The 20,853-nt window shown below is 44.1% G+C and overlaps 1 protein-coding gene across 4 annotated transcripts in view; it reads left to right on the forward strand.

The window, feature by feature from the left end:
* PDE9A (phosphodiesterase 9A) overlaps window positions 1–15,083 on the forward strand; it is a 41,106-nt gene extending 26,023 nt beyond the window's left edge. For all 4 annotated transcript variants that reach the window (XM_015883306.2, XM_015883322.1, XM_015883314.2 and 1 more), the window contains 11 exons: window positions 302–383; window positions 2,631–2,705; window positions 4,979–5,065; window positions 7,985–8,089; window positions 8,674–8,756; window positions 9,603–9,759; window positions 10,873–10,986; window positions 11,390–11,494; window positions 12,717–12,845; window positions 13,027–13,122; window positions 14,279–15,083. In XM_015883306.2, coding sequence (XP_015738792.1) covers window positions 302–383; window positions 2,631–2,705; window positions 4,979–5,065; window positions 7,985–8,089; window positions 8,674–8,756; window positions 9,603–9,759; window positions 10,873–10,986; window positions 11,390–11,494; window positions 12,717–12,845; window positions 13,027–13,122; window positions 14,279–14,329 — 1,084 coding nt within the window. In that variant the 3' untranslated portion in view covers window positions 14,330–15,083. The remainder of the gene's footprint in view (window positions 1–301; window positions 384–2,630; window positions 2,706–4,978; window positions 5,066–7,984; window positions 8,090–8,673; window positions 8,757–9,602; window positions 9,760–10,872; window positions 10,987–11,389; window positions 11,495–12,716; window positions 12,846–13,026; window positions 13,123–14,278) is intronic.
* The last annotated feature ends 5,770 nt before the right edge of the window (window positions 15,084–20,853 follow it).

A 20,853-nucleotide genomic window follows, 5' to 3' on the forward strand; every position in this document is an offset into this window, starting at 1 on the left:
GTAGGGATTCCTACATCTAGATGTAAGATGCTCACTGAAAGAAAAGTTAATTGGTTTAAGTAGAAGCGATGGAGTACCTATATATGCTCCTTGCTTGAATTCAAATTCACAGAGAAAGGGCAAGAAGGGCATTGGACAAGAAGAGAAAATCCTACAGAGGATCACACTTTTGATCAGCAGCAAAGTAGAAAGAAGTTAGAAAAAGGCACGGCTCTCCAGGCAGTGCTAACTAAGAGACCTCAATACTTCTGGCCATATTTGAGGCACTGTGGTCTTTCATTCCCTGATTGTTCCATTTCAGGACTACCTGTCCCTGCAAGTACAGCTTTTTGGATGAAAACAGGAGGCCAACACCTCGGCGGGATGTGCCATCCTACCCAAAGGTATGGTACAATACTTGCTTTTACTTAAACAAGTGCTGGTTTATGATGCCTGCCCCTTACTGCCCATCTCCTAGCTCTGCGAAACCCATGGCCTGATCCAAAATCACTGGGAGCCAATGGAAAAGCTGTCATTGCCCATGGAAAGCTTAAAGTTGGCTCCTCAGTAATTTTTAATTCTTGAAAGCTCATTTGTGCTCGAAGCATTAATGAATATTTTGCATCTGTCAACATTAAGTGCTATTTTGTTTAGTTACACTTGTTTATTCTGCATGCTCTTAGCAAATAATCAGTAAGGCCTTTAGTGCTGTGCTCTAATTGAAAACAGTGCTGCTGCCGGGTTTCTCCTAATGGATTATTTCTTAATTTAAAAAGTAATTTATGGGGATGTTTCACCTAGGGAAACAAAGAGAAAATACAACATCGGCTTCTCTCTAGGCCATTTCATTGTTCCCACAAAAAGTGGTTATATTTGCTGGAGAAAACTGTAGTACTTGAAGAAAAATATCCACCAGGCATGTAGAAATACACACCTACAGTGATGAATGTAGATAGAACTATGAAGCACACCAGACCTTTAATCCTTGCACCAGCATCCTCTGCCCAAGGAACTTATTCAGAGCTACCAGGTGTGCTCTGCTCCATGCCCAGCACACACCTTGACAAAACACTAGCTCACAAAGCTGCCTCAGCTGCTCTCAAGGCATGTAACATGGACATGCATTCTTTCATACTGGTCTTTAGAGCTTTAGAGAGCAGCATTGTGAATCATTTAATTAATTTTTACCCAATAGACCTGAGTTCCTGATGCTAACTGTTGTTTCCATAAAACATACCAGTTGTAAAACTGATTTCCTTCCCTTGTTAAGTATATAGGTCAGATCAACTTCTTTTGATCTACTGCTATTTTATTAGGACCTTGAAGTAACAACAGGCATTGTACTGAGTGACTGCAGGGTAAGCCAGTAGTTTGAATTGCTGAAGGACCAAAACACACAGGGATTTTAGTTTCAGAGGGAGCTTGGCTTCTGTTAGATGAATTTGGTAGATTCACTATCACTTGTCAGGGGCTGGATTTGTCCAGTTTCAAGTGAGACTAAGAATCCGCTGAAAAGGATCCTCTGAAAGATGTTACCAGATAACAAATCAGTACAGCCAATTCATGTATTCCTTGCAGAACATCAGATTACATGAACGTAATATACTCAGAAGCAAAAATAGCTAACTTCTTGAGAAGGAACATTCATCCTCAGTGTTACTCTTCCTTAAGTATCAGCAATTTGAGACTCAGAAAATTTCATTCACCTGCTTGGTGCAGTAAGCTCAAACTAATTAGAGACAGCCACGGTAAATGGGCCAATTAATGCTACAAGGCTTTTGTGTCCCAGAGAGACTCTGATCAACAGAGCTTCAAAAATGCGATTCAGGAGAGAGCAGCTATGGACTGGTCTTTTAACCCTCCACGTTCCTCCTTTTTATTTCATAAACAAACTGTAACTGACCGATGAGCTCCATTTTGTTTGAAACCTCTGAGCATAACGATAAAAAATTGCTCTAACCGTGCAGGCTGACAACCACTTTGAAAACGTGGGTATTCTTGAAAAAAATACTCAAAATGAGAGCATAAATCACTCCAAAGCTGATATATCACACCCGCCAGCTAATTTAGCACTGCAAGCACCAGCTCTGCAGCATCCCTCCGAGACCAGCTACACCACGTGTCGCACTGCTCAGTGCTAGTGCAGCCAGTCTGTGCCCTGTGCCCTTACATCCTCTTACCAAATTTACCTTCAAGCCCACTCAGGACACCTCTGCTCTCCTCTCTTTCTTCCAGACCCTTCCCTCCAGTTTCCCAGGTAACAGGAATAGTACAAGAGGGAATGGCCTTAAAGTTGTGCCAGAGGATGTTCAGGTTGATTATTAGGAAAAATTCCTTCTCAGGGACGGGAGGCAGTGGCACAGGCTGCCCAGGGAGGTGATGGAGTCACCATCCCTGGAGGTGTTCCAGAGCCGTGTGGATGTGGCACTGAGGAATGTGGGCAGTGGGCATGGTGGGGGTGGGCTGATGGTTGAAGTGAATGATGTTAGAGGTCTTTTCCCATTTAAGATTCTATGATTGTATGTCAGCCAACCAGCATCGCAGGCAGAAGGCAATGTGTTGCTCTTTCCTTGGGAAAACCAGCTAACGCCCATGTGGATGGGACCTGTTGAGGGGACCCACACTAACTCTGGCTGTCTTTCTGTCCACAGTACATGCTGTCCCAGGAGACCATAGAAGCACTTCGGAAACCAACATTTGATGTCTGGCTGTGGGAGCCCAATGAGGTATTGATGCCCTGCTAAGCTTCTTTTGCACTCTTTCTGGGCGCCAGCAAGGCCAGAGGAATCAAATAGGACAGAGCATTTATTTCTTTCCTCTGCCCCTTGCTCAGTGTATTTCTTTCATATTCATTTCACATCATAATACCGTACTTTTCCCTAACAGATACCTGATATGCTGATTATGGTACTCCAACTCCTTTTCATTTTTCCTTTAATCTTCCTAGTAGTGTACCACAGTGACCACTGCGTGATCACTGCTGCCACAGGAGCTCTCCTGTGCTGTTTCGTCTGAACAAATCGATCCCCAGCAAAGCACATGCTTCAGGGCACCAGCACTAACTTTGCTTAAATCAGTGGAGCTGCATGCTGCTATATGAAGTCAGGCAGAGATGTATGTGTTGATTCCCACCTTTTTAGGAAAGAGTTTTTCTGCGGTGCACTGTGAAGAGGCTGCATGAACTATCAGTCTTTACTTACTGATTTATCATCTTCTTATTTTTCTTACTGCTGTTGCTGGGCAGTTCTAGAAGCATCTCCAGCTGCTATTGCCTTAATTACTGTCTCAATAAGAAACATACAAGAGTCATTCTGACTCTACAGTAACGTGACAAGGAAAAACACCCCACACTCCTCTTACAGGAGCAGGATGTTGCCTCTGACTGATGGGAGGACAGAAGGACTCCCCAGATCCTTTGGGTCAGTACCACCGGAAAGGCTGGCAGAGTCATGGTCTGTGCCAAGCCAACACTGATGTTCACTACTTACTCCCTCATTCCTTTTTTCCATACCACAGCCATACAAAATGTCTCGCTTCCAGATTTTGAATGGCTGTCAATTCTTTAAAGCAAGACGGAATTATGATCTGCCAGGTGGACCACAGCATTTTGGCTCATTGCTTTGGCTTCTAAGAAATAATAGGGACAAACCACAGACAAAAAACATTATCTACGGATTCTTGTATGCTGAGACATAGAGTTTTAGCACAGTAACTCATTCAGAGTACTAGGAAACACTATCTGGTGGCATGAAGGAGGCTAACAGGAGGGTGAGGAGATCAGGCATGCTCTGAGGAGGCCTGCTGCTCTGCAGTAATATGCTGTGCAAGCATGGGAGTGGGGCACCATATGGGTTTGTCTCAGCCTTTCAGCTCTGCTTTATGTTTACAGGAAATATTTCAATTCTATCAATGCTTATTTAGCAGTGAGCATCTGCCCACGTGCTCCATGTGGAGCAGGCAGGCTGCAAACCCTAATTTCTACGGTTCAGATGGGCTAGGAACAAGTCAAGGTGATGTACAGCAGAATCCTGGCCACGTGTTGTGGCGTCTAGTCTTGTAAGAAAATCTTTTTCTTTCTGTCTGAATGACTCAAAGCCATCCCCCCTGGTACTGCATGAACTCTGCGTGTTCCCTGGGTAAGCATAAAAATTCAATAGATGAAAACTTTGTTTGTCCTGGAGAGCTTGAAAGAGACGCAATAATTGGAACCTAACTGAAGATATCTCCAAGGCCACATTAGTGACATTACACTCAACATATTAAAATTCCTGGATCAGTCCACAGTCTGAGAACCATAGTCTGGGAACAGAGAACAGGCCAATATAGTGAATTAATTTTACCCTCTGTAGATTTTGCCTTCAGAGATGTAAATATAAGTAACGTGCACTCCTGAACTCCCAGTAACCGGTTCATTTCTAGTGGGTAGCAGCTGCTATGCACCCAGAAAATATACTTTCAGTTTTGTAGCACTGAAACCAGAGGTCTTCTTTTGAAAAGGAAATGTTTGTTAAAATAGTTGATTATAGAACACAAAAAAACCCTAGGAGAAAAGATGTGGACACATTTCTTCAAAGATACCTTGCTTGCTGCTGTCATTTTCTCTATATAACTAGAACCTCAGCCATTTCCATCACTGATTTAATGAGCACTAGAACAAGACCACATCCCTCCTGAATTAGAAAAATGGCTATACTTTTTCATGAGAATGAATGGCTGTGATTCACATGAATTACCATTACTGAAGAGAGGGGCTATGACTCAAACCTTAGCACAAAACCTATGAAGTCCACAGCAATCTCTCTACTTCAGAAAGCTCTCAGAGCCTCTCTGCCTCCCCTCTTGCACTGTCTTTAATCATGCAATCTTCAAACATCTTTCTTTCATCTTGACAAGAGGGCCCTGCAATTACTCAATGCGTACAAGGAGGAAATTCACTTTGCAACATATCATAAACCCAACTGACATTTTCCATGCCAACAACCTCTCTGTTTGGCTGCAGATGCTGAGTTGCTTGGAGCATATGTACCATGATCTTGGGCTGGTCAAAGACTTCAACATCAATCCTATCACATTAAAAAGGTGGTTGGTAAGTATTTCCAATTACTGATGTTTGCAATCCTTCTAGTACAAAATCAGCAAACAAAACACTGAGGCGAGGAATCCATTTGGCTCACAAAAGTTATCCCACTGAAAGCAGTAAACTATACAAATTCTTAAAATTTAAGTCCTTCAGCAAATGTTTGCATTCTTGTGGTCGCAGATCACAATTCTTATTGATAGTTTTTTAATTGCCTTGCATTGGTTTGCTGAGCTTTCTATTGCAGGGAGGAGTTCATTTCAGTGAATGCTCTTAGTACCAAATGGAAGTGGAAATGGTTGTCTTCAGATATGGCCAAAACAACTCAGTTTATAGATATCTAAAGGGTGGGAATCCAGTGGATGTGGCCAGGCACTTTTCAGTGACACTCAGTGATAGGTCAAGGAGAAATGGGCACAGAATGGAACACAGGAAATTCCATCTGAACATGAGAAAGAACTTCTTTATTGTGAGGGTGACAGAGCACTGGCACAGGCTGCCTGGAGGGGTTGTAGAGTCACCTTCTCTGGAGATTTTCAAAACCCAAACAGATACTTTCCTTTGTGACCTGCTTTATTAGGGGGTTGGACTCCTGATCTCCAGAGGTCTCTTCCAACTCCTATGATTCTGTGTTTCTGTGATTTGATGTGTTAAATCACAAGGAGTAAGAGCAAGACAGGATAGAAAAGGAATTGCTGAGAAGCCAAATAACTTTCTTTTCCTTAGTCTTTAATGTTGAGAATGTGGGAGAGATAAAAGACATGAAAAGGGCAAAGGTGTTCCAAAACTAAGATGTCTGAAGAGGCACTGGAGCATTAAAAAAATCAGTGGTATAGGATCCAAGGAGGAGCATGAGAGAAAAAAATTACTAAAAAGCTGAAGATTATATTGGCTTTCTCAGAAAAACCCATTGTGTTCCTAGAGAACAAGGAACAGTAAATGTTCTGCCAAATTATTTAAGAAGGATCTGATGACACTCTGAACTACAGTTAGTAAAACCTACTCCTCCAGACAGCAAGCTGATCTAAATAAGAATTAAAAACATTGTGCTCATTATATGAATGTTTCATACGATTCTGGTAAAGAAGAATTATGTCTCAACAGTCTCTCCTAACTACTTGAAGAGTATGCACAGGATGGAGAAGACTGCTTTGAATGATTATCTCCGGAAAGGGCTTAACAAATTCCATACAGAAAGTGGCCAGGAAACAATACTTCATTTCAACAAGAACAGTGAGAGCAGCAGCGTGCACAGGGCAGAGGTTGTCCTTTCTTGGGGTGCTTCTGCGGGCTGATGCCAATAAGGCATTAGGGTGATTGAAGACTGGAATAAGAAATAAATGGACCCATGTGACCAGGTCTCCATATAAGGAATAGGGTTGGAAATTACATGTAGAAGTGGCTAAGCCATTATAGAAGAACACAATGACTACGTTAATTGAAAGAGAAAAAATGATCAAGACTGGGGAAATCTCTCCTCAAAGAAGGCAGATGAAAAGCTTAGTAGCACAGGGCTTAAAAAGCAGATCAGCAAAAGGGGTAGGATGAAACCCAATGTAATCAAGCCTAACACCAAACAGATAAAACAGAAAATTTCCTCCTCCCATCTCACAGCCTGAAAACACAGGAAACAAGGTGATATGTCAACACACATCAACATGCTACCCACCAGCTCTACAGCAGGCAGCTTCCTGTTAGTTAGGCTGCATCTCCAAGTCATTTGTTAGCGCTAGCATTTGAGAACAATGAGAGGAGTTTTTTATGTACTTTGCACGAACCTACGGCAGGGTGAGGATTCCTCTCTCAAACACCAGTTTCACAGAAAGCTCATTAAAAAACCCGAAGGACTCTGCTTCTACTATGTCACCTCCCCAGGCATAGCGTGGGCACCAGCTTGAACTTAAGTGGATGAGAAAAAGCCACCTTCTGCATAGGCTACATCCACTGGCTATGGAAATGTTCCAGGAAGCAGAGGGAAGGATGACTAATGCCGCCCAGTTACTACAGTGCTCTGAGTCAGGACTCCCTGGGGATGTGCAGAGCACTGCTGTAGAGTTTATACATCACGCCCCTCCGTGCCGTACAGTGCCTGGGCACAGCCACATGTCCATGTGGTGGCTGTGAGATGCCACCCACCACTCACAAGCCTGGCTGCCAGTCATAGCATGGCACGGTTTGATACTAGGAAACGTTTCTTCTCAGAAGGAGTGCTGAGGCAGTGGCACAGGCTGCCCAGGGAAGTGGTGGAGTCACTGTCCCTGGAGGTGTCCAAGAACCTTGTGGATGTGGCACTGAGGGATGTGGGGGTGGGCTGATGGTTGGACTGGGTGACCTTAGGGGTCTTTTCCAACATAAACTATTCTATGATTCTATGAGTTATAAAATAATGGCACGTTTCTGAAGTTCGCACTGCAAAAGAGCTTTCTTAGTGAAGCCCACAAATATTTAATGAACACTGAAAACCCAAAGGTCTCTTGGCTTCACCCAGAGTCTTGAGGCCTCCTAGAAGGCAGGTCCCCAGGGCTTAATCCTGATGAGGCTTGAGGACTCTTATAGAAAATTTACCCTTTGGGAGGATGCATTCCAGGGGTGTGCTTTGAGCTCTTTGCACACCCCAGTGTTGCTGTTTACCCACTGTGCAGTTCGAAATGCCAATTCAGAATGACAGCACAGAGCCCTGTCTCCAACCTGGGCTGCACCTCTTGCAGTCTTCACCTGCCAGCAGACCTGAAAGGCAACAATCTCTCATCCTTCCCCAAAATCAGACCCTTGAGCTGTCACCCTGTTGTAGTGGGGAAGGGTGCTGGGCTCTGCAGGTCTCTGTGAGGACACAGGGTGTTTCCAGGAAGGGCAGAAAAAACACGTATATGTACATTTTCACTAAGAAAGAACTCTCCTATATGACCACTCTGCTCCCTTTCCCTGCAGCTTTGCATTCATGACAACTACAGAAACAACCCCTTCCACAATTTCCGGCACTGCTTTTGCGTGACCCAGATGATGTACAGCATGATCTCGCTCTGCAGTCTTCAGGTATGCTTATTTCTGTGCAAGTCAGGTCTGATTCAGTTAAAAATCACCATTTATTTATTTCTAATTATTTTATTTTCTCCATAGCTATACATCTCAGTTTCTGGCTTTTCTTGCCAGGAAGAGTATGGAGAAAAACTTGTCTGTATGGAAGTTTATCCTATTCAGAAGCTGTGGAGACACTGCATTAGTTTTTCTCACTCTTGTCATGGATTTAGCTAATACAGAATGTCATGGCAGCTATGCCCCAGCCCTGCCTTAACTTATCACAATGCTCAAATTACTTGTAAGGGACAGTGGTACTATCTCAGTGCTTTTATATGATCTCTGAAATAAGTTTCGACTAAATTGGCTTCTCCGTGCTGCTGCTATATAATATAACAGTGGCAAATTTGAGTCATTTCTGCTGGAAGGGAAGGCAGAATTCTCTTTCTTCACTGAAGTAAACTGACGTTCAGAAAAATACTTCATTTTGCACAGTTCGCCTCTCCCTGAAATGTAAATGTGGGTGTTTTTTCAGTTCTTTTCATTTCTGAGGGTAGACTTAGTAGAAATCACAATACTATGTTCATGTACTTATGTTGCAGGAGAAGTTTTCTCAAATTGACATCTTGATTCTCATGACTGCAGCAGTGTGCCACGACTTGGACCATCCAGGCTATAACAACACGTAAGTCTGCTCGTTCTTGCCTTGGGCTCTGTTGGGAAGGTAAGGCCAACCGGCATTTTTGGTGGATCAGGTTTTCCTTCTCACAGCTTGAGCTGGCAATGGCCTTCCCCCAAGGCCCTGCTGCTCACTCATACATGGGCCAAGGCAGGAAAGCTCAGGTTGGGTTGGGGCTGCCAGCTGGCCTTGGCTCTGTAAAGAAAAGGCTTTTTCAGATTTCTGCCTCAGCTCTTCCCCCTACGCCTGAGAAAACAAGGTAAATATTTCAGAGATGAGAGAATGAGTGCAGAAAATGGGTACAGTTCTGCTAAGCGAGATGGAATATTTGCACAATGAGAGCCAAGGGATATTTGACTTGCTTATTATTTTGCAATTATAAATGATGAAATTTATATTATTCTATTTATTATCATATTGGAAAATAGATTTGTTGACACATGGTCACCTTTGTGTGCATACACGTATGAAAAACAGAATGTGGTAATCTAATACATTTGCAGACACTCATTAAATTTGCAGACACTCAGAACTCAGTCGACTGAGATCAGTGAGAATCTGTCCATTACCATCAGCAGGTGTTGGATGAAGCCAGATTCCTTCTGTGTTTGCTTTATGTCATTTTAAGCAACGGAGACTTGGTGAAATAAAATAAGTAAATAAATAAATAAGTGGAGGGGAAGAGTGCCTGAGATGATGGTAAAGTAATATCCGTCTTCTCTAAAAATCTGATTTAGTATTAGCAATAAAAAACAAACTGCAGCTAATTGAATAAGTATTCAGAAGAATGTAAATAAAAGGAAGCAGCTGGTGTGCGTCTGCAGGAGCTCTCATTGTTTTTCTTTAAATCAGCTATCAGATAAATGCACGAACAGAGCTGGCGGTACGCTACAATGACATCTCCCCACTGGAGAACCATCACTGTGCTGTGGCTTTCCAGATCATTTCCCAACCAGAGTACAACATTTTCTCCAACGTTGACCAGGACCAATTCAAACAGATAAGACAGGTATGAATGCTGGTCCCATCTGTGCCATTCAGACTGTTCCTGGAGATGCAGTATGCACAGCAGGGAAGGCTGTGGTGCCGCATCAGTCCCCAGAGGGCAGGACTGAAAAAGCCCCTCACACTGGGAGGATCCAAAAGGGATTCTTGGAAAATTTCCACAGGAGCACTCTCTGGAATGTCTTGCTGAGAAATAATGAGCACATTCTGACTATTAAAGACTATGACATTTGTTGAAGGAGCCAATTAGGTCTGGCTGGGATTATGTTCTCATGCCAGACATTTGTGCTTGAAGAGAATGTTGCATTAGTTTTAAATGTGGGGCTTCTAAATAGGAAAAGATGTGCAACAAAAGAGCGCTTCTACTGTTGGAAGAGGCTCTGTTGGACCAAGAGTCATCATGGTTCCTGAGACCAGGAACAATGCTAGAATTCCCTTCAGAGCAGTAAGAAACAACATTTATTTTTAATTTCTACATGACGACTTCCTTGCACACCAACTGAAATAGTAGATCAGCATAAGGGCTCGCCTGCTGGTCTATTGGGAGCCACTGATTCTACCAAGGCATGAGAAGCAGGCATGAGCCTCAAATGGTCTAATCTGCATAAAAATCTTCAATTTTAAATTAACCACATATTTTCCCATCATAAGTCATGTCTGTGAGGAGCATATGGAGCTCTACTATATTGGTTGCAGCTGGATATTTCACAGCCCTTCAACCAAGGAGGATAAGCACAGAGGACATCCACATCTACTGGTCTTTCTCTCTTCTGTGTTGACTCTGTTAAGAGTCAGTAGCAAAATGCATATTGTTTTGCAAGGGGCCAAAAGTGGATCTTGGTGAATGGAAAGTGGCTTTTAACATCCCTTTGTAGAGCTTGTTTCCACGATTACTCAGTATGAAAGGAAAAATCTGAATGGCTTTGGAATATCACACCAGTTACAGATATTTTTATATACTCTTTGTAACCCTTTTCCAGTTTCCCTGGTGGTTTCAAGTCTGATCAGTGCTAACATTGTGATACATCTGAGGGTTTCAGTGTGTAAGCCTGTTTTTCTCTGCAATAGACTTTACAAAGAATGTCAAATTGATGTATTAATATGTTTTCTCTGCTAGGGGATAATTACATTAATTCTGGCTACCGACATGGCGAGACATGCGGAAATACTGGACTCTTTCAAGGAAAAAATGGAAAATTTTGATTACTCAAATGAAGAACACATGACCTGTGTAAGGAGATTTTGTAATAAGGATTATCATTTTTCTGTTCATGGTGTGAAACCTTTTAGATGAGCGTTCAGTCATTTAAAAAACAAGATTCAAAATACACTGTTAAAAACAAATTTTCTACTCCACCAAAAATGTTTACAATTTGGAATTTCTCTATAGAAAATAGATGACTCCAGCTTTAAAAATCCTGGAGCCTTTACCTTCCAGGGAAGACATTCTCCATGGCCTCTGAATGCTGTCCCACAAAGAGTACGTGGGCTTTTGGGGTTGATCCTCTTCACACAGCAAGAAGCACATGTCCCACTGGGGTTCATCCCAATGTTAGTTACGAAGACAAGTATTCTATCTAGAAGAAATAGAGCTAGCATGAAAACTGCAGTATTAAAGTACTATCCTCTTTCAGCTGAAGATGATACTGATAAAATGCTGTGATATCTCCAATGAAGTCCGCCCAATGGAAGTCGCTGAGCCCTGGGTAGACTGCTTGCTGGAGGAATATTTTATGCAGGTAAGAATGAAGGAGCAACACATTTGCACAGCCAGCTTCTGTGGCTGTATCCTACCTGAGCCATGAGAGCTCTGCTGCCTGATAGGCCAGGCTATCTCTAGGACAGAAAGGATTCATTTATGGAAGGATAGGGAAGCACGTCAGCAATAGAAGCTGTTCAGAATGCAAGTGAATGCAATTGGCTGTACTTCGTAGAGGAAGACAATAGAAACCTAGAAATCCTAATGCTAGCAGACAGCTTATTCTAGCAGCCTTTCAAGGTTGTCTGACATACAAATGTGGTTTTGAGCCAAAAGGGCAAGAACAGTGGCAGAAGAAAACTGTCAAGTGAATGATATCAAGTCTTAGAAGTGAACTAGTTCAGTTTCTTACGTATGAGCATTTTCTAATGGGAAATCAGAAGAATTGCTGAGGTGTGTAAGGTCAGATTTAATCTCCCCAAGCCCTTGTTCCTCACCAGATTCCCAGCTGAACACAGTATCTCACAAGACACAAATACCTTGAACAGTGTGTCAAGAATGCTTCTATCTCACTGCATCTGCACCCTTTTTGTCAGAATTGCAATATGTACGTTACTGTTTTAGTCACCCAATGAAAGCACTGTGTGCCCACAGGCCCAGTAGGTGAGAGAAAGTCTACAGCAGGATCATTTTGCATGCATGGTCTGTGACCTTGCCCATGAATCCACATAGAAAAAGTGAGTTATGCAGTCAAGTGGGTAGCTTAGTAAACTCATTTCAGCAATAGATCTATTCTCCATTGAACAAGCTAGCCAGAACTTGTTTTAATCATTATTAAAGAAGGTCATGTAATTTCTGGTTGAATGCCTGAGAAGAATCAGTGTCTTATTCACTGTAGAATGAGGAAGTCAAAGACATTCCCTCTTTGATTGTGCTAAAAGCCACTAACACCTTTCTGAACACTCAGAACAAATTTACCCCGGAAGTCCAATGGGTTTCCAAAGGGACCAGGTAGCCTCATTGCCCTATAAGCCTGGAGATGAAGGGTTTCTTGCTGTGCAGATGTAGCTAATCAGAGTTCTCTTTATTCAGAGGCAGGATGTATTGGCCTGAGGGAAGAATATTACTATTTCATGTTATCTTCAGACATTGCTGAGATCTGCATCTGAAAACTGCTGCCTTTTAGCTAGTGGTCTCCTTGTTACACAGCTCTCTTGCCTTCTAGCCAAGATTAAAGTTTCTTAACTCTGAATTTGTTCCAGAGTGACCGGGAAAAATCAGAGGGTCTTCCAGTAGCGCCTTTCATGGACCGTGATAAAGTGACCAAGCCAACTGCACAGATCGGCTTCCTGAAGTTTGTCCTCATCCCCATGTTTGAGACAGTAACAAAGGTGGGTCAGCCAAGGCCAGAACCGGATCTGGGAGCTTGCAGAGCTTCAACACTGGCTCTGACGTGTGTGCAAATAGCTGTGGGGATATTCACTTCACAGCCTGCCTTTAGTCTGTTTCTGGCAGGTGCAGGTTTATGAAGTGCAAAAAGAAATGTTGCACTTCTCTCTTGTTTTCATGTAGCTATTCCCTGAAGTGGAGGAGATGATGCTTCAGCCTCTGTGGGAGTCCAGAGACCGCTATGAGGAGTTAAAACAGATAGATGATGCTATGAAAGAGGTGAGCTCTAAATATCTTTTTGATAAAGCAAATGGTATGATTAAGTAAGTTAAACATTGCAATTTAATAGCCATTTAATTCTGAAGCAGTAGCTGTGCTCACAGCACTCCTCATAACCATGAGAACCATATTCATCACACCGAGCTGGAAGCATGTGGGTGTTTCCAACTGTTGATGTGCACATGGGCATCCCTCAACCACCCCAGCACAGCTGTTGGGAGGGAGATGCCAGAAGGAGGGACACCTGAAGGCCAGGAGGGAGCTGCTTTCTCCTGGAAGGAGCTGGCCTAGGCTAGGTAACAGCAAGACATTCAGGGCCTGTGCGGTTCAAGAAACAGCACCACTGAGGCACAGTCTTCTTTTATGGGAAGATATACCTTCTTTGCATGCCTCTTCCAGTGCTTCATTCCCCAGCTGAGACAAGCAAATAAAACCTGTCAAAATGGCACCACCCTCTGGGATTTTCTCTGACATGAACAGATTCATCATGTGGACAGAACTCTTTCTGTCGTTGTGTCCTTAAAATAAATTGGCAAGCGCCCCAGAGCACAAGTTGTGCTGAAATTCCTTGGTATATGGGAAATGAAGGTTCATTCACATGGTTGTCCCTGGATGGATGAGGGGAATGGTGGCTTTTGGCTATAGATCTCACCTCCTTCCAAGTTGTTTGGAGGAAAACCTTCTCAGCAGCACAAATACTAAGGCTGGTTAATCAGAGAGATGTTTTGAGGTCAGTGAGTGGTAAAGGAGTAGAAAATCTTTTATGAGCTCAAAGGAGCGAAGAAAAACACAAGATAAGAGCAAGATTTTCCATGACCTCTTCATCTTTCCAGCCAAGCTGAAATTTAACTTATGGTTTACAGAAGCTGTCAAAGCAGAAAGTTTATACAGACTGATGGAGCTATAATTAATGGTGTGTTGGTGCAAGAGGCCTTTGAATAATAATAGCTACCTGAATTTAGAAATCACCTGAAACAATAGGAATCAGCAAATAGCCCTAGAGTCTAACAGGAAAGATAATGAGAAACACTGAGTTCTGTTTCCTCCAGACCTAATTTCAGGGCTGTTGAGATGAAACAGGGCCTCCTGTACAGCAGATTGTCAGGAGCTGGGTGCTGGGGTCTCAGCACTAATATTGTTTCACTCTTCATTGCAGCTGCAGAAGAAAAAAAGTGACAGCCTGACCACCAGCACCACCGAAAAGTGAGAAGAAAAAGACTTTGAGGAAAACATTGCCCTTACGATTATTTTCTTTTTGAGAAACACTGCATTTGCCAAACGGATGTGGCGGAATCCAGCAGGTGTAACGCTTGGAGTGAGGTGGCCAAGATGGACACCAAGATGGATGCCCTTTCCAGGTGGTGCCGCGCTGGCCATGGCACAGTTCCTTCCCCACCAGGTTTGCCTCTTTGGCCAACACTGAGAACTGCTGTCTCCAGGGACAAAGTGGAGCTGAGCTAAGGAGCCGTTTCTGTAAAACAAACCACTGGTGTCCAAAACAAATGACAACTTGTTTTAGTCAAGATCCTGCACGTACCTGTACTGCAGTATGCTATTACAGCACAGCTTAACAGATGCTTATGTAATGACAGTGGGCTGGCAGATATTTTTGTTTGCCAGGTAGGCCCTAATGACACATTTCTCTGTATTATCCAATGAATTTTATAGTGTTCACAGTACATTCAGAAGCCCAGCAGAGTGGATGCGGTTTTCTTTTCTACACTAGAAGTCAGAGAAAGCGTTCATGGACTTACAGGTTTGCCTTGTGCCCAGCAGTGTCAGGGGGTCCTTTGGCACAAGCAAAGGGGAGCACCACCACTGTGCAGGTTTTTATCCTCGTGAATGGAATGTAAAAAGTAACAGCATCAAGAAGAACTTTCAAAGATGTACAGATTTGTATTATTATTTTTTTTTTTTTACTTTTAAACTGATCTGCTAAATAATATATTCTTCTACAGAAAGGGGTGTCGTAGTCGTACTTGTTTTTTGTGTCATACCCTCAGGTAGGAACCACCTCTGCTGCCAGACAAGTGCTTTCATAATGAATACAAGGTGAGGGGCTGAACAGGAGAGGAGAAGGCCTGTTCACCTGAAGAGAAGAGGCTTTAGTAACGCTTCTGGTCTAACAGTCACACCACAAGGGCAACACTTCCAGCAATGTCTTCATAGAGGCAGGAGCCCAGATGCCTCTGTGGGCTCCAGTGCACTGCCTGACCATGCAAATCCCCTTTCCACCAGCCATGACAGGTGAGCCCATGGAGGCCACTCGTCTGCTAATTTCTTGCAGCAGGGAAGAGCTGCCCTACGCACACAAGGCTTTCTTCTCGCACAGCATTGCTGCCATGGCACTGAGACACATGCCTGGCTCCTGGCACAGCCTATTCCTCCTTGCACACCTCCTCAGGCCCAAGGGGTACGTACCCACAGCCAGCTCTCTACCACTGCCTCTGCCTTCCTGGCTCCTTTATCGGCTATTAATGTGTGTGCCTTTGTGCTTTCTGCTGCAAACAGAAGCAGAGCCTGACCCCTGGATTTGCAGAGGTGGTGCCCTAGAGAGATGGGAAGATCCGAGTATGGGGTCAGCTCCAAGTTACACAGACATCCTCACACTAAGCCCTAGTTTTGATTAACCTCAAAACTTGTGGCGCTTGAGAGCTGGATCTGAGTTGTGTGGTCTGGGTCTTTTCTTCTGCACTAAATCCTGTAATCCAAAGTACATTGTGACCCAGATTGTTTTGCTGTGGAATTCTTCACTTCTTTTTCGCAAATAAATCAAATTTACCATCTCTACTTGAGCGGATTTCCGTCACAAATCAGCTCCCAAAGCAGATGTGCTGTGCAGGAGCTATAAACAATTGCTCAGGACATGCCAAGTCCTGCACTCAGCTAGTTATGTTAGATGAGAAAACCTGCTGTAGGAACACGACTGCACTCTCCCCCCCATTAAAATTGTTTAAGGGCTAGATCCTGATAGGAAGTTTTGTTTCAGTTGGAAGGATTTGCTCTAAACCATAAACCCTAATCCAACAGGGATTTATGCATGTGCTTAACTCCCACGTGCCTCAGTCGGGACCCTGGCATACAGTAGCTAATTGCAGAGTGCAAGCTCCAGAGCTTTCCCTAATTGAAACTCATGGAATTTTTGTAATGGATGATTCTTGCTGCTTGTTTTGCCTCTGTTATTTGCCAGAGCAACCTGAAGAGCATTTACTATGGATAGAGGGTAGGGAGATGCTGGTGCAATCCCACTGATCTTAATTGGAAGTTCTATAGAAACTAATGAAGGTGAAGCTAATGATTGTCATGATGCTGCAGTACGTGGTGTGGCTTAAAGGAAGCAGGGAGCAACGAGGCTGCTGTTTAGAAACAGCTGTGAAAATGAACCTATGCAATCACAACCAGCTACTGGTACATACAGGAATGCCACAACATTCTTTAATCTCCTTTTCCTTTCTAATAGTAGATTTCTGGATAGACAATAAAACTACAGAGTCTTCCCAGTGTCAGTTTAACCAAGGGGAGCGTAAGGCATTCTCTCATAATCCTAGTTTCTTGTACATTCTCCTAAATATTTGATGCTGTGATTCATACGCAAACGAACAGATTTGTGAATCTTGGCAATCAGCCTATTAAAATGTCACTCATTTTCAGGGTGACATTCTAAAACTACACTTAGCATGAAAATGAAGTTTTCTGAGACAGCCAGACAGATGTCTGACGCGTGTTTTAATCTTTTCTCTCCCTAATTCATATGACTGAGAGTGAATATTATGCCTCAGTTAATGCTCTACTCTACGGTAGATGCGTGGTGAGGAACTTCATGTGATGCATTGCGCACATCTTTCCAGTATCGTACAGCGCACAGCATTGCATTGCTGCTCAGAGGTGAACGTCAAACAGTTTGTAGCTGTTCCACGCTGCTTAACTTGGAAAACTAATGATGAGCCCTGGGACTTCTAATTTCTTTTAAGTGATGAGATCCCACAGCCCTGCACGCACTTTATTCTCAAGTACGGCTTTCATAATCAGATCAAACCACGGCTACGGTTTAACTACACATCTTGGGAAGGAAATGGCTTTTTATAAATGTGAGTGTCCCCACGGCAGCCAATTTGCAATGAAAATGTAGTGTGTGTTAAATACATGGGTTATGTAATGCCGGAGAAATATCTGCACATAACTGCTAATCTCAGCGCTGCCTCTGAGCAGCAATAACAACAGCATCTGTTCCATATGGGAGTGAAGCAGAGCGTTGGTGCACAGCGTGAGCCCATTGGGGAAGCCCTGTCAAACGGCATTAAATCCTCCTGCCTCAACAGCAGGCCTTGCTGGAAGCTCCCCTCTCACTTGGGAAGCTCCAAAGACAGAACAAGTCTTATCTTTGTGCTTGGTTTGCAGTATTAAAAGCATGCATTGCTTCTTATCCTCCTCTCATATTGCTCTGTCCTGTTGGGAAGGCTTCTGCAAGGCAGCAGATACAGTTGCCATCACACCCGCTTTGCTTAGGCCAGATCTCCCTGTATTAGCCACATTCCCACACTGCCATTTCTTCAGTTTCCCAGTGTGCCTCCTAAAATGTGCCTGGATGCCACAACAGTGCATGAGACCGCGCCTGGTTTCACCATACCCAAGGAACAGATGGGGATGTGATGGGGAAATCTGGGGGACATGGTTTAGTGGACAAGGTGGTGATGAGTTGGAGCTGATGACCTTGGAGGCCTTTTCCAACCTTAAAGATTCTATGATTCTACGTGTGGGCATGGTGGTGGTGGACTAGATGATCTTAGACTATGTTAATGATTCTAGGATTCTGTGATTTCACTTGTCTCCTTGTAGTGAGCCTTGCTCTTCCACTGGCTTCAGATCCACCTGGAACAGGTTGCCAAGCCAGGGCTTTCCTCTGCTTTCTGTGCAGCACCTCATGGTACTCACTGCAAAGTACTCCTCAGTGACACAGCCCAGAGCTGCTATTTCCAGAAAACATGACTTCATTGACACTCTTGGCCAGAAAACTTACTGGACATTCTCATAAACAGAGAAGCTGTAACCAACAAGCCAAGAACCTCTTTCTTCATCACCCAGTTGTGCTAAGAGCTGTCCCATTGGTAAAGAAAAGTCAGCACTTCTCACCATTTCATACACACGAAAAAAAAAGCTTTCTGACTTCTCTGGCACATAACCAAGGGCTGCAGGTGTGCTCAGGCACACGCTCACATTCAGAATTGCTATCTGTGGACGTTTTTATAATACCGCTCTTGGCTCTGTTGCAAGACAAACGCAGAACCAGGAGGCCTTGGAAAGCTTAAGTAGCCTTGTCACAGCCAATGCTGGCTATGATACCTCAGAGGAAAAATCTCTGTTTTCCAGCTTGTGTGGAAACACGCTTACTGCCTGGCTGATGGACATGGTGGAGCCCTGTCCCTGAGGGTTTGGTGGCGACAGGAGCCTGGAACAGCTCGGTTTCTTTCCACAGGAACAGCCCTGGTGCAGCGCTGGGCTCTGGATAGCTGGAACATGCTTCAGGCTAGAAAACACAACAAGAAAAACAGCATGAAAATGTATAAATCCTCATCAAACCTGTTTCTCCAAGCCATGCCTTCTAGCATTTCCACTTAAAGGAAGTTTACTATGGGGACACAGCATGCCCTTCTAATTTCTTAGTGTCATTTCATTGTCATGGAGTCCTAGAATGATTTGGGTTGGAAGGACCTCAGAGCCCATCCACCCCAACCCCAGCCATGGGCAGGGCTGCCCCCCACCAGCTCAGGCTGCCCAGGGCCCCATCCAACCTGGCCTTGAGCGCCTCCAGGGATGGGGCACCACAGCTTCTATGGGCAGCTGTGCCAGCGCATCACTGACTTCTGGGAAAGGAATTTCTTCCTGGCATTTAATGTAAACCTCCTTCTTTTAGTTTAAAACTGGTTCCCCTTTCATCCAGGTTTAGTGTCTGGGTACCTGTGCTTCTCTTCTGGCAGAGCATCTCTTCATGAAGAAGAGCACGATGTGGGCATTGCACCAGTGATGTATGCACTGGTCTCTGACCACTGTCCCTTGAAACACCTCTACCCACCTCCACTGCAATGGCTTTGATGCAGCTGCAAACACCTGGCAAGGTGAAGGTGACACCAACAGGGTATTGGTTTTAGGACTGGTTTACTCCTTCCAGCCTCATCTCAGAGAGCTGCTGTTTGGTGGTTGTTGCATTTTGAACAGTCCAGAAAAGGGCATGAGGGAGTTTGGGAAGGTTGGGAGTAGGGAGAGAATCCTCTGCTGGTCTCATTGCAACTTTGGTAAAGATAAACAACAAGGATAAGAGACATTCCCTTTTGATGAGCAGATCCCACCCTACCCCACTCCCAGGCTACAGGGAGGTGGCCACTTATCTCTTCAGGGAAGAGCTGAGGAAACAAGTCTCTAAAGGTTATAGGATAACAAGTCTAAAACACCATGTACCTCGGAAAGTTCACCGGGGCGATGTGCACGTTGTAAATGACAATTTTATCCCTTCCACGCTGTACTTTTGTTTCCCCCTGAGACTTTGATCCTCCCAGTCACTCTGGCTACTGTGTATGTTGCCAAGGGCAGGCCTTGGTGGCAGGGCCTCATCCTGCGCCCTTGCTGGCAGAGGACATGCTGCTCGCCTTGCGGAAGGTCAGGGCTGTCCAGAGCCAGCAGAGATCAGCATGAACTTCACCTCCCTGGCTGCACCCAGGGACCTCCACCACCCAAAAGTCTACGTATCTCACCTGCTTCACCTCACCCTGCCAGTCAATCCATCTACTCGTGCTTCAGGGTCATCTTCGCACTGACCCTTCACGTCACCATTCCCACCCATGTGGAGAGCACAGGAGACAAGGATATGGCAGGGCACTCAGCTTCACCAGACAGAGAGTATATTTAAAAAGCAGATAAATGTATTCCTGTGGTGACATCTTGGTTTAATTATGCATTCACTCAACTTAATTATTTTGACGAAGGGGACCGTGTTGAATGCTCTGATAATGGCACCAACAGTTTTGAACTGCACTGAGTTGTTGGCAAACTTCATTCAGGTTGGTATTAGGAAAAATCTGTTCTCAGTAAGAGCAGTGCTGCAGTGGCACAGGCTGCCCAGGGAGGTGGTGCAGTCACCATCCCTGGAGGTGTTCAAGAGCCGTGTGGATGTGGCACTGAGGGACATGGGCAGTGGGCATGGTGGGGGTGGGTTGACAGTTGGACTACGTGATCTTCAAGGTCTTTTCCAACCTTACTGATTCTATGATGGAGGTGTTGGACATAAACAAGACTCCGTGAGTATCTTTTGCATGACAACAGATAACATTTAAAAAGCTGATGAGCTGATTAATACAAAGTTTGTACTGATTAGTATGGCGGAGCTCTGTTTTTCAGGCATCATCTTTGCAGGCTAACTCAGGAGCCTTATTTTTTTTTTTTTCCAAAACTGAAATTAAATTCATTATTTCCAATGTGATAATCTTATAACACCTCTGAACCTATCTCTAGGACAAAGGTCTTTTCTCATCCCAGCTGTTAAATTTTAACCAGGGGGCCAACAATCATCTTTAAAGGCACACTGTACACACAGAGGACGTGGTAGCGTGACTTACAGGAGGAACTCAACGTTTGCAGAGCAACAGTGGTGTTTGCAGACTGTAAAAGAGAGCGACAGTCCCAGGAATGTTCTTTCAATAGAGGTGAATCCTGGGCTGCACTGCACGGGATGACTTGATA

The sequence above is a fragment of the Coturnix japonica genome, chromosome 1, assembly GCF_001577835.2.
Source record: "Coturnix japonica isolate 7356 chromosome 1, Coturnix japonica 2.1, whole genome shotgun sequence".
Classification (NCBI taxonomy): Eukaryota; Metazoa; Chordata; class Aves; order Galliformes; family Phasianidae; genus Coturnix; species Coturnix japonica.